This window comes from Pan troglodytes, chromosome 1, assembly GCF_028858775.2.
Source record: "Pan troglodytes isolate AG18354 chromosome 1, NHGRI_mPanTro3-v2.0_pri, whole genome shotgun sequence".
Taxonomy (NCBI): Eukaryota; Metazoa; Chordata; class Mammalia; order Primates; family Hominidae; genus Pan; species Pan troglodytes.
In genome coordinates this window covers 39,485,299-39,501,868 of record NC_072398.2, presented here as the reverse complement: position 1 = coordinate 39,501,868, position 16,570 = coordinate 39,485,299, and the positions used below count along the sequence as shown (strand labels likewise).

General features: G+C 52.6%; 2 protein-coding genes across 4 annotated transcripts in view; one reads left to right on the top strand and one right to left on the bottom strand.

Moving 5' to 3' along the window:
- Positions 1–3,432, top strand: part of CAMK1G (calcium/calmodulin dependent protein kinase IG) — a 30,234-nt gene extending 26,802 nt beyond the window's left edge. For both annotated transcript variants that reach the window (XM_003308724.6, XM_525051.8), the window contains exons 10-13: positions 958–1,045; positions 1,285–1,709; positions 2,278–2,405; positions 2,533–3,432. In XM_003308724.6, coding sequence (XP_003308772.1) covers positions 958–1,045; positions 1,285–1,709; positions 2,278–2,368 — 604 coding nt within the window. In that variant the 3' untranslated portion in view covers positions 2,369–2,405; positions 2,533–3,432. The remainder of the gene's footprint in view (positions 1–957; positions 1,046–1,284; positions 1,710–2,277; positions 2,406–2,532) is intronic.
- Positions 1–16,570, bottom strand: part of LAMB3 (laminin subunit beta 3) — a 53,626-nt gene that overhangs the window by 5,247 nt on the left and 31,809 nt on the right. Inside the window, exons 14-24 of one of the 2 annotated variants that reach the window (XM_054658208.2) lie at positions 16,355–16,466; positions 15,135–15,513; positions 13,334–13,491; positions 12,999–13,219; positions 12,476–12,673; positions 12,030–12,174; positions 7,945–8,152; positions 7,400–7,541; positions 6,903–7,079; positions 5,964–6,117; positions 4,363–4,900 (exon numbers count right to left, since the gene is read on the bottom strand). In XM_054658208.2, coding sequence (XP_054514183.1) covers positions 4,764–4,900; positions 5,964–6,117; positions 6,903–7,079; positions 7,400–7,541; positions 7,945–8,152; positions 12,030–12,174; positions 12,476–12,673; positions 12,999–13,219; positions 13,334–13,491; positions 15,135–15,513; positions 16,355–16,466 — 2,031 coding nt within the window. In that variant the 3' untranslated portion in view covers positions 4,363–4,763. Of the gene's footprint in view, positions 1–4,362; positions 4,901–5,963; positions 6,118–6,902; positions 7,080–7,399; positions 7,542–7,944; positions 8,153–12,029; positions 12,175–12,475; positions 12,674–12,998; positions 13,220–13,333; positions 13,492–15,134; positions 15,514–16,354; positions 16,467–16,570 lie in introns of those variants that run through there. The other variant, XM_054658213.2, reaches the window with a different exon arrangement.

Here is a 16,570-nt window from a genome sequence, read left to right as displayed (position 1 = left end):
ATACCTCCTCTGTCCAGATAGGCCTGGGAGCTATATCTGTCTCACCCCACATACCAAGCTCTGTCTTAACTACACCTTGGATCAGATCATTCCCACTACCTACAATGTCCTGCCTCTTGCCCTGTATGTAGCATCTTTCAGGATCCAGATCAGTCTTTGCCCTTCCCTGAAGCCCCTGACCCCTGCAGCCCAACCCAATCTCCCCAGTTCTCTTTATTAATCACACAGCTTACCATGTATTACTGCAGTCCATAGCATGAACAACACCCGACATCTAGACTGTAGGCTCCTAGGGGTCAGGGCCCATGTCTCTTACTTCTCGAGGTCTATTAGTAGTTGGCACAGTACTATGCACACAGCAAGTGTCTGAGGAACACTTAGAGACCAGTGAATAAGAGGCTAAGGGGATAGGAAAGGGGCAGCCTGTACCAGATGGCCTTACTGAGGAAGGCTTCCAGGAGGAGGTGGGTTCTAGGCAAGGTTTTGAGCTAAAGGATGGTGACTACCCCAGTGCCCTGTGATGCTGGGTCCAATAAACTTTTTCTATAAAGCATCACATAGTAAATATTTTAGGCTTTCCTGGCCATACTGTCTTTATGGCAACTACTCAACCCTGCTGTCACAGTGCAAAAGGAGCCACAGACAATACCTGAATTAATGGGCACCACTGTGTCCCCATAAAACCTTATTTACAAAAACAGGCAATAGGTCGATTTGGCCTATAGGCTATAGCTTGTTGACCTTGCTCTAAAAGTTTTTGATTTTGCCAAAGCTAAAGCCGACTCTTACTTGCCCAGGGGCACGGAGGAGCCCTGCTTGCAGCCCTTTCCTGCTGTGGGCTGTCTTTCCTCTGCGCACTCTATCCAGCTCTCACCTAGACCTGCAGGCACCCTGCCCACTCCCTGGATGAGTGTAAATAGCCACCCAGTAGCCAGGTGTCCCCTCTTACATCCACAGGATTGACGGAAACACAGCCCTCCACCGGGACATCTACCCATCAGTCAGCCTCCAGATCCAGAAGAACTTTGCTAAGAGCAAGTGGAGGGTAAGCTGTCCTCTCCAGGGGGTGGGAAAGCTGTTCTGGGCCCCTGGAGGCTGGGCTGGCAGGGGCTGACATAAGGGCTTTCCTTGGGATGTCCCAGAAGGCATTGGAGCTCCCTGTACCCTCTCTGGAATGAGAAGTGGGCACCCAGGTTTCAAGAGGCCACAAGGCAAAGGGAAAGTTTAAGCTCCAAGGCCCTCTGAGGTTGCAGAAGGCCAGAGGCTGCTCTTGTGTCTCCTTAGCAAGCCTTCAACGCAGCAGCTGTGGTGCACCACATGAGGAAGCTACACATGAACCTGCACAGCCCGGGCGTCCGCCCAGAGGTGGAGAACAGGCCGCCTGAAACTCAAGCCTCAGAAACCTCTAGACCCAGCTCCCCTGAGATCACCATCACCGAGGCACCTGTCCTGGACCACACTGTAGCACTCCCTGCCCTGACCCAATTACCCTGCCAGCATGGCCGCCGGCCCACTGCCCCTGGTGGCAGGTCCCTCAACTGCCTGGTCAATGGCTCCCTCCACATCAGCAGCAGCCTGGTGCCCATGCATCAGGGGTCCCTGGCCGCCGGGCCCTGTGGCTGCTGCTCCAGCTGCCTGAACATTGGGAGCAAAGGAAAGTCCTCCTACTGCTCTGAGCCCACACTCCTCAAAAAGGCCAACAAAAAACAGTATGTATTTTTAGCCAAAGATGGAGCCCCAGCTTGGGTCTGAAAGAAATCGGCCAACAGGACTGAAAGAAATGGACACAAAGGCCTCTCCCACTCATAGGCAGCTCTATAGGGAGGGATGAGTTCTGGATGAGGGGGCAAGGAAAATGCTTCCAGCCCTGTCCCCATCACTTACTAGTTGTGAGGCCATTGACGAGTCAATGTCTCTGCTTCTATTTTGCTCACCTGTAAACTGGGTTGAAGTCTATTTACCCAATTAGCCTGCCTCACAGAGGTACTATAAAAGGTTAGTGAAGCAACAGAAATGATAAAAGCCCACAGAAAACTGGGTATTTGCAAGTGGTGAGCATCAGATTCCCCGAGTTTCCAGGGCCTCTGTGCTTTGCAGAAGGAAGGGTAGGGGGGCTTGGTTATCTTTATCTTTTCTGCAGGTTCTTGAACTTTCTGAACCTCATGAGGGGAGAGCTGAGTGGATGCCACAGGCACAGAGAACTACCACCTCTGCCCTGCCCCATCAACTCTTCTTCCCTCAAATACTTCAAAGGTTGTTGCTTCATTTCCTTTCTAGGAACTTCAAGTCGGAGGTCATGGTACCAGTTAAAGCCAGTGGCAGCTCCCACTGCCGGGCAGGGCAGACTGGAGTCTGTCTCATTATGTGATTCCTGGAGCCTGTGCCTGTGTCACTGCAATTTTCAGGTTAGGAGGGTCACAGTGTGAGGCTTGGGGAGAGTTTCTGTCCCAGAGGAGAGCCCCATGCCAGAGTGTGAGTGATGGGGTCTGAGGTGGCAGCCCCCTCCTCACTCTGAGCCCCTTTCTCTTGCAGGAGACATATTCAACTCCTCTGCTCTTCCAAACCTGGTGTCTATCCGGCAGAGGGAGGAAGGCAGAGCAAGTGGAGCAGGGCCTAGCAGAAGCAGTTTCTGGCCAGAAGCACCAGCCTGCTGCCAGCAGGGCAGCCCCTCACAGGAGGCCCAGGAGGGAGCCCCAAGGCGTAGAAGCCTTGTTGAAGCTGTGAGCAGGAGAAGCGGTGCCCACCAGCTTCCAGGTCTCCCTGACCTGCCTGCTGTATGCCCCACACCCTACGTGCCGTGGCTCTGTGCAGTGTACGTAGATAGCTCTCGCCTGGGTCTGTGCTGTTTGTCGTGAAAAGCTTAATGGGCTGGCCAGGCTGTGTCACCTTCTCCAAGCAAAGCCATATGGAGCATCTACCCAGACTCCCACTCTGCACACACTCACTCCCACCTCTCAAGCCTCCAACCTCTTGGCCAGATTGGGCTCATTAATGTCGTTGCCTGCCCATCTGCATGAATGACAGGCAGCTCCCCATGGTGGTCTGCCTGTGAGCTCTTCAAGTTCTAATCCTTAACTCCAGGATTAGCTCCCAAGTGTGCTGAAACCCAGCCAGCACACTTCTGGCCCTTCTCCCTGCCTCAATCTAAAAGCAGTGCCACACCCTCCAAAGTGGAATAGAAAGAAGTTCATGAGTAAGGGCTGCAAGGAATTCTTATCCTGGCCACATGCCCTCCGCGCACACACCCAATGGGGTTAACCTTGGAAGTTGACTATTTTAATGTCTGCCAGGAGTTCTAATCCTGCCTCTGTTCCCTTTTCTCTCCCTGAAAGTCCAGCACACCATTCTTGTCCTTCCCCAGTTTCCTCGCCCTCCACCCCTCCAGCTTCATGCTCAGTGTTGTGCTTAATAAAATGGACATATTTTTCTCTATGAGGCTTCATTTGGTTCTTTCAAAGTCAGGAGCAGTTCAGGGACTTCTGAGCATGTCTGGAGTAGAGAGTGCATGGATGGCTGGGGTCAGCAAGGAACCAGCAGTTGTAGCTGATGTGCATACAGATGTGCATATAGCTGAGTATACAGTGCTCCAGGCACTGGACATGAGTTACATCATTAACTCATTACTTCTCACAACAACCCCTTGGGACAGGTTCTGTTGGAACCGAGGCAGTCTGGCTTTAGTGGCCATTCTCTTAATGGCCGTATTAGATGAGCATGAGTTCGAGCCCCAGCTCTGCCCTGACCTGCCATATCTGTGACCTTGGGGAAGTTACTTAGTCTTTCGTGCCTTGGTTTCCTCACTTATCCAATGGGAATAGCAGTGCCACCTGCATCATGAAATGATGCAGATGATGTGCCCAGCCTCGTGGCCAATAAATAATCAAAACGATTAACAATGATCAAGAAGTTAATGTAGATAAAATGTCTAGCACAGTGCCTGCTTGGGCCATGGTTAACACACAAATGTCCATGCCATTCCATATCATCCTCCACCCCACCCCCCACACATATCCATTTACAACTTCTCTTTAAGACCCCAAGAGACATAGATTCTAGTCTTAGTCCTTCCTCTGGAAGCTGCATGAATTTGAACGTTCCTTCCCTTCCCTGGATTTCTATTTCCCCATCTGTAAGCAAGAAGTTGAATCGCTGCTTAGAGATGAAAACTGCTTGTCTGGTCTCTCAAGGATAGAATCCATCAGGTTCTAGAGCAGAGGGGCCCAGACTCCCTAAATCTGGATGCCCAGAAAGCCGGGTGGAACAGAGGAGAGCAAACTATGGGCTTGAATAGAGGAGTCCCCACAAACCCCAAATGGGAGACAGAAACAGTGGCAAGAGTTTACCCAGTGAGGGGACAGACGGTTTTTCCTCGTTGAACCTCCAGGCTCTTTTCCAAAGATTTTTATTTGGCTTTTCATTTTTACATCACTTTTGTTAAGTTTTTGTGCTTGGTCCAGGATTCCTCCCCAGTGGAGAACTAAAGGCGGGGGATACTGCCCAGCCCAGCTTCCTTGACTTGAGAGCTCTTAGTTTCAATGGCATGCCAGTCTCCACCATCTTTGTCTGTCAAGTGTAACTGTCCCATTGGCTCAGGCTCAGCTGCAGCTCAGGGTAATCTTACTAGCTACACACCAGGGGTGGTCCAGGCTGTACTTTAGGCTGCATGAAAGTCTCCTGGAGATGGAAAGCATTCCAACCCAATCTGCCCCCAACCAAAAGCAAAGGCGGCAGATGAGTGGGGCAACGGGCTGGAAGCTGTAGCATCACTTGCAGGTGGCATAGTAGAGCACGCGCCTATTGATGTGGTCACGGATCTGCTCCACACGCTTCTCCAGTCCTGTCAGGTCCGCTGAGCGCAGCATGATGGCCTGGCTGCCCTGCAGCAGCTCCAACTCCATGTCTGAGGCACATGGAACAGCAGCAGGAGGAGGAGTTGATGGTGAGACTCCCCAAGACTCCCAACCCTTCCTTCCCCTCCTACTAACTGGAGGTAGCATGTGTAGAGGAATCCCCTCCAGAAAAATCTGGCCTCTAAAGCAGTGGTGCCCCTCCAGCTTCATGCCTCTCCAGCCCCATCCCATGCTTAGTAACCTGGCAGGGGCCAAACCCAGCAGGCTCCCACTCCTAATTATCCCTGGGCCCCTGACCCTCTGGGCTCTCACAGTTGTCCAAGGCTAATGAAGGAGGTCACAAACACCCATCATCATATCTTAGCGATGACTCTAGTTCCCAGGAGCCCCTGTTCTCCTTTCTAAGGAATTTTTGGAACCCTTTCGAAAGCTACTTTCATTATGTTTCTGTCATATTCAAAACCCTTGGATGTGCCCTACCACCTCCTGAGCTATCTATCCTCCTCATCCTCACACTAGAAGCCAGGCACAGGGACAAGTCATATTGACCCCATGCCACTTCTTTCCTACCAGCTCCTCAGCAACCCTCTTCTCCTGTCCCTATGTCAGAACATACCTTGTTGGGGCTTCCCAACACCCTTATCCTAATGTCCCTCCTCTTCCTCACAGCTTCTCCCAGGCCTACACATCCTTCCAGGCCCATCTCAAATCTTCTTTTCTTACCTTCACTGAACATGTCTCTCTCAAATTATTTATTCCCTGAGCCCCAGAACTCTTATTATTCAACCCCTATCGGAGACCACCTCATCCTGTTAAATATAATTCTATGCATCTTAAGCATAAAGCAATAGGAATAGAAAATATGACCCCACTGTTTGCAAAAATAGAAAAAATGGTCCCATTAATTGCAAGCTTTTTGAGGCCAGGACAAGTCATGGGACCATCTCTGCATTCCCCAGCCTCATACATGCTAGACGCCCAGAAAAAATCTCATTTGATCTCACTCCCATAGCACGGCTAGCTCCAATAAGAATGGGCTTCAGAAGCCTTGGGTTGGGTGGGACCAGCCTTCATGAATGCCCAATAGTCCATGCCCCTAAACCATTCCCTCACCTTTCATCCTGTCCATCATCTCCATGGTCTCCGCAAACAGCTCCTCTGCCTCTGTCTTCACACTCTGGATCTGGGCGCCCTGCTCACCCAGCATGGAACTCTGACCAAACCGGTCCTTCAACTCAGCATACTTTTGTTTTATTCTCTCAAATCCCTGAAAAAGGTAGAATAGTCTCAGTGTCATTGTCATCATGCAAGGTCCTGAAGACCTGTGGCCAAAGCACTTGATATCACCCAAATCAATACACAGTGGGAAGGTGCCTCCTATTAGCCCCCAATAGCATTGGTTTTGCCTATTGAAACCCCTGAGCCACAGACTATGACTTAAACTTCTGTGTTTCCCTCTTCCCGTCTCCAGCTCTTGACATGACCCACCTCACTCCCAGGACAATGTCAGTCACATCATAGGATATTAATAGTAGGCTGTCACTTAATAGCATACTTAGCAACTTGGTCACTGTACCAGGATTGAAAGTGCCAATGTTCCTGGCCATAGCGGGAGCAGGTAGTGTGCTTGAGACACTGAGAATGGGCTCTTTGATCTTCTCTCTCATCTAATTCTGACAGTCATGGAGCCCAGGTTAGGTTAAGCAAAGAGCATCTGTCCAGGCTGGGAATCCAAGAGACAAGCTCTGGATCCCGTGTCAGGGGACCTGCTTTGTAGATGATTCTTAGGCCTGTGAACGAGTCACCACCTCATCTATAAAAGGAAAGGGACTGGACTAGGTCATCTCCAGTGTCCCTGAGCCAGCTATACCAAAGGCAGTGTAGGGAGAAATCAGATGCCTGGCCAGGTTTGGGTTGACTCTCAAGCCTCTTCTGGTTCTGTTATTCTAAGCACTTTTGAGTTTGTGGTCTTATAAAGTGTGCAAAGTCCTCCCCTGCTCAGGACCCCCTCACTGGCCGTACATCATTGAGCTAACTCCGCCTTCTCTGTACCTCTTGGGCACTCAATGCCTGCTCGCTGGCACCTTCCGCAAGCTGCTGGGCCTGGACTGCCTCTGCCCCCTGCTGCCGGGCTTGGCGGCGGAGCTCCTCCATCCGTGTCCAGAAGTCACCCAGCTGCTTGGTCATGCTTGTCACCAGCTTTTCTGCTGGCCGCAGTACCTGCTGAACCTTTGTGGAAAGAGGGAGATCTGGCCTTTGTGGTGGGTCTCATAGGTGGGGGGGTTCATCCCCATTTTTTCTCCAACTCATCAGGCAGCAAAAACCCTCTCCAACCAGAACAAACACAATTGCCCACCTCTCACCCCTCCTTCTGCATCCCAGCCACAAGACCAGAAAATCCAAGGCCCAAAGCCTGCCCAAAGCTTGTCATTCTCCTCTAGAACTCCACCTCAGGTTTTATCTAGTCACTTTCTGGCATTTTCTATGCCTGGTGCCCAAATTTTCCTGTTTATGCCCAAATATGGGTGGAGGAAGCCATAATGCCTCACCTCAGCAACCCTGTCCTGGATAAGCTGAAGGGAGCGGCTGGTGCCTTGCATGGTGTCCTGAGCTTCCTGCAGTGCCACTGTCCCCTGCCGCAGGTTCCCAACCACATCTTCCACCTGGCCCTCCACTGCATGGGCTCGGCTCCTGGGTGAGAGAAGCAGCAGGGAGAGGAGAGAGAGAATGAGTGAACAGTGAATCAATGTGTGGTTCGACTCACACACCAGTCCAAAAGAACACTCTTCCCAGCCAAGGCAAAGAGCAAGGAAAGTATTAACTCAGTAGCTTTGATGTCCCAGGACCCCACCAAGCAGACGTGATGAATGTTCCCATTATGCCCAAGACACCTTCTGGGCGGTTTCCAATACGGAAGACACAGTCATGCAAATTAAGTTTAACCTGCACTCTGGACTCTGTGTACCACTCTCCACCGTGGTAAGCACCCCCTCCTGTCTCCCAGCCCTCTGTACCCCTCTCCCAGCAACGGGGTTGAGGAGCAAAACACCAGCCTAGTCCTGGGCAGAGAGAAGTTCAGGGCCCAAGGCCATACCTGGCTTCCTCAGCCTCAGCCTGCAACCGGCGGGCACGCGCAATGTCCTGCTTGGTCTGGGACAGCACCAAGTCCACGTTGGGGAGCCTGGCTGCAATGGCCTGGATCTCATTCATCTTCTGCAGAACAGTAGCTGAGTCTGTGGGCAGCCACAGGGCCAGCACGGCCTCGCTGACCTCCTGGATAGTGGCTGCATCAGTGTCGGGGTCTGGAAGACAACCATGCATTTGACTGTAGGAGCCCACTAACCTCCCCGGAGATACGAGGCCTCTCCTAGCTGAGCAGCACTTGTGGAAGGCACCCGCAGTGGCCCCTCTACCGTGGTATCCCAAGGAGCTGCTGCCCCCTTTCAACCAGACTCAGGCGCCCGTTCTCCAGGGATTTCTGGGAATGCTGTAGGAGGATGACTATCCTGTGCTCCATGCTGCAGCAGGGAGGAGGAGGGGTGGCGTCACAGCTGTGCCAACTAAGTGTCTGGTGCCACAGGAAGCTGCGGGCTGGGGAGAAGGAGGTGGTGCCAGACAGCTGGTACTGAACAATGCCTGCAGCACATGCACAATCAGCCCTAAATTGGGAAGAGTGGCCAGAAACTGGAGCTGCTTCCTTGGCAAAAAGACCCCTTCCCTGCACTCCCCCTCAGGCAAGATTGCTCATTTGTGCAAAGGCAAATAAGAATGATCAAGTCTCTGCTGGAATATCACCTTCTCAGGGAGGCCAACCCCAGCCATCCAATCTAGAATTGCAACCTCCACCCTGGACTGTAGCACACCTTATCGTCCCTCCCTGCCTTATCTTTCTGTCTAGCAGTTGCACCACCCATGTGCCAAACACTGTACTCATTTAACTGGTTTGTTTGGTCTCTTTTCCTCTAGAATGTAAGCTCTACAAGGGCAGGGCCTGGGTTTTGTCCACAGCTATATCCCCAGGCCCCAGCACAGTGCCTGGCGCTTGGAGGTCCTCATGTGTGTAGAGTGAATGAATGATTGACAGGGCTTCAGGTTCAGATCTCTGCTTTACTGTTCAAGCCACCTGGGCAAGTCAAGTGGTTCCTCTCAGCTCAGTTTCCTGATTGGTGAAAAAGGAATATCAATCCCCAATCTGAAGGTACAACATGAAACAATCCATTTGCAAGAGTTGTTACAAACCAACTCTGGGTCAGAGGGTAAGGTCAGAAGTACAGAGATGACATCTCCTCCCCATCTCTCCCAATTTGCTTTTACAGATTTCACTGGTATTGAGGTATTAAGGAGGGGGGCACCCACTCACCAGATGATTTGCCCTGGGATCTGAACTCCTCTGGGGCCCTAGGCCCAGTCTCACTCTACAACTAGAGGATACTAGCTGGTCACACAGGTCTCATTCCCTGCCCCATCCCATGCCAGGTGGAAGGACACTCCTGGAGGGTGGAAGCCATGCTTGTTCATTGCTGTGTCCCTCGGGGCTTGCATGCAGCATAACTGTGGTTGAGTTTCATTAAGTGGGTTTATCCCAGCAGCAAGCTTTCATAAGGACCTTCCTAATAGAGCTCGTCGACCTCTCTTCTAACCCAGAGTCCCACTCTCAAAACAAGGCTTCACGTGCACCTTCCCAAGAAAGCCTTCCAGGATGAGCACATCCCCATCTAGATCTTGCCCTTCCTTTACTCTGCACCACTTCAGCTGCACCCTCAGGGTCAATCGGCATGACATTCAGTCTCAGAGCCTTCTGGGTCTCAGGATGGGCTCAGTAAATATTTACTGCTTTGAGCAAAAGCATGGGAGGAGTTGAGACTGCAAATCAAATTAAACTCAGTCCCTGCCTTTATGGAGCTGGAAATCTAATGGGAGACAGGCACATGAACAAGGAAGTACAGCTTTGAGTGAGCGGAGTAAACACAGGTGCTATGATGGCCATGGAAGGGGCCCCCAGCGCCATCTGATAGGTCCAGGGAGGCTGCCTGGAGAGTGGGATGCCTAGATTCCTAGAGGATGAGCAGGAGCTAGACAGGTCAGCAAAGGTGGGAGAGGGGAGACAATCCAGAGAGAGGAAAAACATTCGCAAAGGCAAGAGGCAAGAGAAAGTGTGTTTGTGTATGCACACTCACATGTGTGTATGTATGTGTGTGTCTATGCCGTAAAGCAATAGGGTGTGAATGACAGAGTCAGACAATTAGGCTTGAAGCCTACCTGCACCACTGCCAAGCTAGATGCCTTTAGGCAAGTTGCTTAACCTCTCTGTGCCTAGATTACTTGTGTGCAAAGTGGAAGTAATAAGAGTACTTAGTTCATGTAGTCAGGAATAAATGATGTAATACATGCAAAGCACTTGGAACAGTGCCTGGACTCAGTTAGAACTTAATAAGCCTTAACTATTCATTTTGTCAATTCCATTTGAAGAACTGGGAAAGGCGATGTTTCCTCCTCCCTCCACAGACTTTCCACTCTCCCTCCCACACTGTGACCCTATATCAGACAGCAGCCAGCGCTCAGTGGCTTCTGCACCAGGACTCTGCAGACCAGAGTCCAAGCCCACCGCTACAGAAAATTTTCCTGGGTTTCCCCCTGGGGCCAGGCCTCTCTCAGGCCCTGCTTTTTCTCTCTGACCCTGGACTCATCATAAGACTTGACCTGAGATACAAGTATAAGAGAGAGGACAAAAAGGGCCTGGCAGCTCCCTATCTGTTCACATGAGCCTCAGCTGCACCCAGCAGGAGAGAATTCCAACTCACCTCCCACCCACTGAGGCCAGAGCCCTGGCTGAGATTAATGCAGGATGAGTGGCCATTCAGCCTCACTGGACTTGACTCAGGGGCAAGAATCCCTTATCCATGAGCCTAAGACCCACACCTTGACCTCCCCCATCATCCACGTTTGTGGGGCACAATCTCCCTACATCCCCAGGTAATATTTTCCCCAGGTGAGTGCCTCAAGGCCTTATGCAAGTCATGAGACCTCAGAAGAACATTCCTGCCCCTCTCTGACCCGCCACCTGCACTCAGGAGGGGACTTCGGCCTATCTGGGGCAAAAACACTGTAATAGTAGCAAGAGGAGCCACTGTCATTACACCAAGCCCTGGGCTCGTATTAACTGGGCTCCCAGCCAAGCAAATAACCTGGCAGGAACCAGAAATCTAACAATATCAACTCTTGTTCCTGAGGCACTTTTCCTTTTTCAAAACACATTTTACATCAGTTATTTGATCCTCAGAATAAACTTGTGAAATACTACCGTCCCCATTTATAGAAGCAAAAGATGAGGCAAAGAGAAAAGCAGCCTGCCCAATGTCACATGAGTCTCCCGGGTCCTGTTTAGGGATCTTTCCATTGTACAGCCCTTCCTCACTCCCCAGGGCAGTGAGGAAGGGTGTCTGGTTCATTTATTCATGCCACCAATGTCAGATGTCTTTCTGTGTCTGGCCTTATGTTAGGTGCTGGTGACGCAGTGGTCAACAAGACAGACAACCATCCTTGCCCTCCTGGAGTCCCCATTCTAGTGGAGTGACAATCCACTTGTTGACAACTGAATGAGGGTGAGTAGTGCAAGGAAGGTAAGATGATGGGGGACAACCAGATCGGATGGTCAGGAAACACCTCTCTGGGGAGATGACCCAGAGGACAAGAAGCAGCAGCCCTGGAAACAGGACTTCAGGCAGACAAAGAGCAAATAAACATCCCTGAAGCAGGCAAGAGCCTGACATGTTCAAGGACAGCCAGTGAACAAAGCAGAGAAGAGCCCAAGGTCACTCCCAAGAGATGGACAGAGGCCAGGCTCTGTAGCCACGATAGGAGTTGAGAGCTCATTCCAAGAACAAGGTGAAGACACTGAAGGATTTTAAGCAGGAGTGAGATGTGATCTGACTTACGCATTTTAAAAGAGATATTTCAGCTGTTGTGTTGAGAATGAGAATGGGCCACAAGGGAGTGGAGTGGGTGGGGAGGGCAGACAGGAGAACGAGAAGGTCATGGCCATGGTGCCAAGGAGAGGTGGAGGCCTGGATGTTGCAGGCCTGGGACGAGGGAGGGAGGGCTGGCTGATGCACTGAACATGGGAATGCGGGACAGGCAGGACTGGAACAGCAGCCAAGGTGGGGTGGAGACTGGGCTCACCTGTTAGGAAGTCCCGGACCTGCTGGATTAGGAGCCGTGTGCGTCTGACATCTTCCTCCATCTGGGAGCGGCTGGCGCTTACCTGGGTCTCCAAGCGCTGGGCACTGGATTGAATCTGTGAGGCAGATTCCTCGGCTGCCCTAATCTGTTGACACACACTCTAGGTCAGAAGGGGTAAGGCCCCAAGGGAACCTCTCAGCAGCCCCACGATTCTGTGGATCATCCTCTATGCCAAGACCTACCTAGGAAGCATTTGTAACCAACCCAGCTTATATGTGGCTGTTCAGTAAAAGAGAAAAAAAACTATCTTGCACTTGCTGTGGCACCTTAAGCAGGTCACCTAAAATCTCTGGACTTTAGCGTAAAATGGGAACTCTGACTTGCCCGGGGGATCTATCCTGTCTGCCTCCTCCTACCTGTGCCCACCCCGCCTCGGCTGCACTTACCATCTGCCTGGTCTGCTGGAGCTGGGCATTGAAGCCCCGCAGCTGCTCAGCCACCTGCCCCGCCATCAAGAAGGCCCCACCGGCCCTGGGAAGGACACCCCTGCAGTGGGAGCCACAGGCTGTGCCATTGTCTTGGGGACATAGCTCACCAGGGCATGATATTGGGGTGCAAGCCATCTGCCTGGAGTTGCCACAGAGCTGTGGAGAGATGGTGGTGTTAAAGAGGCTACCCAAAGCCCCTCAATAACCAATCCCACCCCACACCTGGGAAACCAACAGCCAGACATCTCCATGACAACCAAGCACCAGAAACAGCCAGACATCTCCATGAGAGCCAAGGACCAGAAACTGGTTTCCTTGGCAACCACTGAGCTCACAGTGAGCAGTACAAGGGTCGGGATGGCTGGGGGAGTGGGGTTCTCACAGGGGCAGGTCTGCCCTAATAGGAAACAGGTGGCAGCAGTTGGTGTGTGACAAACTGGGGTGTGGGCTCCAGGAAGTGGGACTCCATGCCCCAAGTCACCTTGTTGAAGGTGGGTGTCAGGTCAGGCAACGAAGACATCTCCAGCCTCAGGGCCACAAGCTTGGGGCTGCTGGTGCCTCCTCCTCCTCCCGCCTGCCGCACCAGCCTCTCTGCCTCTCTCCGGCTGTCCCTGAGCTGGTCCAAAAGGCGCGAGCTGTCAGAGACCTGCTGAGCAGCCTGGGCTGACTGCTCGTAGGCTGTGCTCAGCATCTGGAAGGCTCCTGTGGCGAGAAGCGTGGGGAATGGAGATGGAGGAGGAGCAGGAGGGAGAGGGGGTGGCATGCCCACCATGGCAGTGCCCATGCCCGGGGTTATCCGGGTGCCCCTCTCCTCACCTGAAGGATCAGCACTGCTTATTTTTTCAAACTGCTCCCTCTTCCTCTGATACATAGTAAGGAGACCATTGAAGCTTCTGTCCAGACTCTCCAGGTCTCTCGGAAGGGACGTCTCCTCCTCCAGGGGCAGATCCAGCTGCAGGCCCTGGAGAGTTCGCCTGAGAAGGGAGAGGAGCTTACACTAAAATATAGGAGGGAGTTTTGCCTCCCCAAAGCAGCTATCCCCTCAGAGCAACTGCTACTGAGTCAGAACAGACAGAGACCTTGGGCAAAGGCAACAGAACAGAGAATCCACAGGCTAAGGGGGTTCCGCTGGACAGAGGCTTGGCGACCAGCACAACCTTTCTCTGTCCAGGCGCAGATGGAGCCACAAAACTCTCCTCCCTTGACTTCCATGACCCAACATTCCCAATTCTCCTCCCCCTCTTCCAGATCCTGGCTTCCATGAGGAGCAATGCCCTGATGCCCTCCTCCTTCGCTCTCTACGGGCTGGCTTCGTCTACCATCTGTACAGCTGCAGCTCCAAAATCTCTTCCACAGTCCACACCTCCCACTCAGCTCCAGACCCCATCACTGCTGCCAGCTGGTCATCCCCCCGAAGGAGGCTCAGAGTCTACCTCCCAGGCCCTTGGCCACTGAGCTCTTGGAGAGTCCTCTCTCCCTGTGCCCTTTGCAGCTCCACCAACCCAACCACCAGCTCCCTCCTCCAAGCCTCACATTCTCCACCTCCAGGCTTTGATCAGGCACAGAACGCCCTTCCATGGAATGCCCCTCCATGCCTGTGTTTCCAACCTACTGAACCTGGTGGACTGACTGCCCGAATCTGAGACTTAGGTCAGAAGGCACCTCTGTGAAGCCTGCCATGACACATTATAACATGCGTCACATTATAATTTACCATTTACACATCATTCTCCCCAGTGCGAGCTTCTTGAGCGCAAAGATTATGTCATACTAATTTCAATATCCCCAATGCCTTGTACAATGCTTGGTTCATAATAGATGCTCTAAAATTATGTAAAGAGAAAGAAAAAAAGAGAGAAAGAGAGAGAGGAAGGAAGGAAGGAAGGAAGGAAAGAAGGAAGGAAGGAAAAAAAGGGAGGGAAGGAAGGAAAAAAGAAGGAAAAGAAGGAAGGAAGGAAGGAAGGTAGGTTGGTTTTCAATATTCGCTTGAGTTCCTCTCCCGGAGCCCCCAGCCAGAAGCTCTAGCACATCGTGAGTCACGGAGCCTACATTTTCATTCTTCTCAGGCTGCCTTTTCCCTCCCCGCCACTCACACACCTGGATGGCTCTGTGCACAGTCAGAAAGCCAGTGCTCAGGGAATGCAAACTAATTATAGAAGCTTCCAGAACTGAACCTCACTAAGAAGGCACCTCTGCTGGTGGGATGGGGGTGTGGGCGGGACCAACTTCCATTCCAAAGCCACACGTGAGTTATTTTTAGAGCCCCTGCCTCTCAGATGCCCTCCGCCAGGGTGACTAATCCAGAGCTGACTCTCTCCCACAGGCAGCACTGGGCACTTAAAAGAACGCTGGGCTTGGGCTCCTGGACTGTGTTCTGAGGCCCAGCTCTGCCTTTCGGTGGTCATGTGGCTCTGTCACATCCACCTGTCTGTGCCTGTTTTCTCATCTGCAAAACCACACCAGCCTCACAGGACTGTTGTAATGGTTGAAAGAGAGAGCACTGTGAAAATGCCTTTAAACTAATGCGCTGTATAAATGTAAGGAAGGACCAGCGTGCCCGGTACTGGAACCCCTGGAGCATAATTCTTGCAAATGCTTGGCAGGGAAAGGGAATTACCTGAGGGAGAGGATGGCACTGGCCACCTGAGCCACCTCCTGCTCTGTGACTGCGGGGCTGCTGAGAACTGCTCGGATCTGCTCAATCTTACTCTTTGCATCTAGGATCCGGGAGGCCAGGCCACGGTCCTCCAGCCCAGGCCCTGACCACAGGCTGGCGGTGGCATTGCGGAGTCTACCAAGGTGCAGGGCCTGCTCCCGGAGGTCCGCATCATAGGTCTGGAAGCAAGGGTGGCAGGCCACGCACACCGGGTAGCGGTTGCAGTAGCCTCGCTGGCACTGGTCACAGCGGGGCCCGGTCAAGCCAGGGCGGCAGAGGCAGCGGCCCGATGCCTTGTCACAGCCCGGGCCCTCTGTTCCCCGGAAATCACAGTCACAGGCTAGGGCCAAGAAAAATGACAGTCAGAGACAGGGGTCAGGGAGACAGAAGCAGCTGTCAGGGAGAGCCCTGAAGAGGAGGTCTGACCTGAGGCTCTTTCTACATGACTTAGAATAACAGAAGTCGCAGCCAGAATAAAAGCCATGGTAACAGCTGCAGTGAAAGCAAACGCTTACTTAGCACCTACCATGTGCCAGGCACCACTTAAAGTCACACACACACATTAACTCATTGGATCTTCACACCACTCTGGGAATTAGCACTCTTGTTTTCCCACTTTTTCTAGATGAGGCAACTGAGGGACAGAGAGGTTAAGTACAGCATGCCTCTTCCTCTAAGAAGGAAACCAAGTCTAAAGAGGGGAAGCAGCTCCCTCAAAGTCACTCAGTGAGGCAGGGGCAGAGCTGGGACCACAATCTGGTCTGCACACTCCAAGGCCTGTGCTCCTATGGTGACATCAAACTGACTCCGTGGGAAATGACACCCTTTCCCCTTCAGGACTCACTTCCTCCATCTATGAAGAGGGAAGAAACAGCCTCCCCTCCTTGCTGCTGCCCTGGAGATGGCTTCTGGGAAATGCTCTCTCTCTCTCAGGGAAGTGGGGAGCAAAGCAACCAGCATGTCATGGGGACGCAGGAACAGCAGGGCATAGGCCTGCCTCAGGGGCTTGGAGGCCACGCCAACAGGCCGGAGTGTGTGCACTCACAGGGCTACCCAGGCCCACACCACATGCATCAGTACAGGACATCCTGCCCTGCTGCAGACCTACACGCCCCCACCATGTGCCCACCCACGTGCTCGGCCCCCAGAGCCTCAGCGTCCCCCAGGCTTTGAGCATGCACCTCGGCATCCTGTGGCCGCATCTCCGTAGGTCCGGTTTGGACACTGGCGGATGGCTGCAGCGCTGCACATCAGGCCACCAAAGCCTTCCCGACAGGGGCACTGCCCTGTGAACTGCGTGAGGAGAGCACCGTCAGTGGACCCTGCCTCACAGCCTCTGCCTTACCCTGGTGTCAGGGACTGTGTCCTAGATTCCTGGTCCACAGGTAGAATCCAGG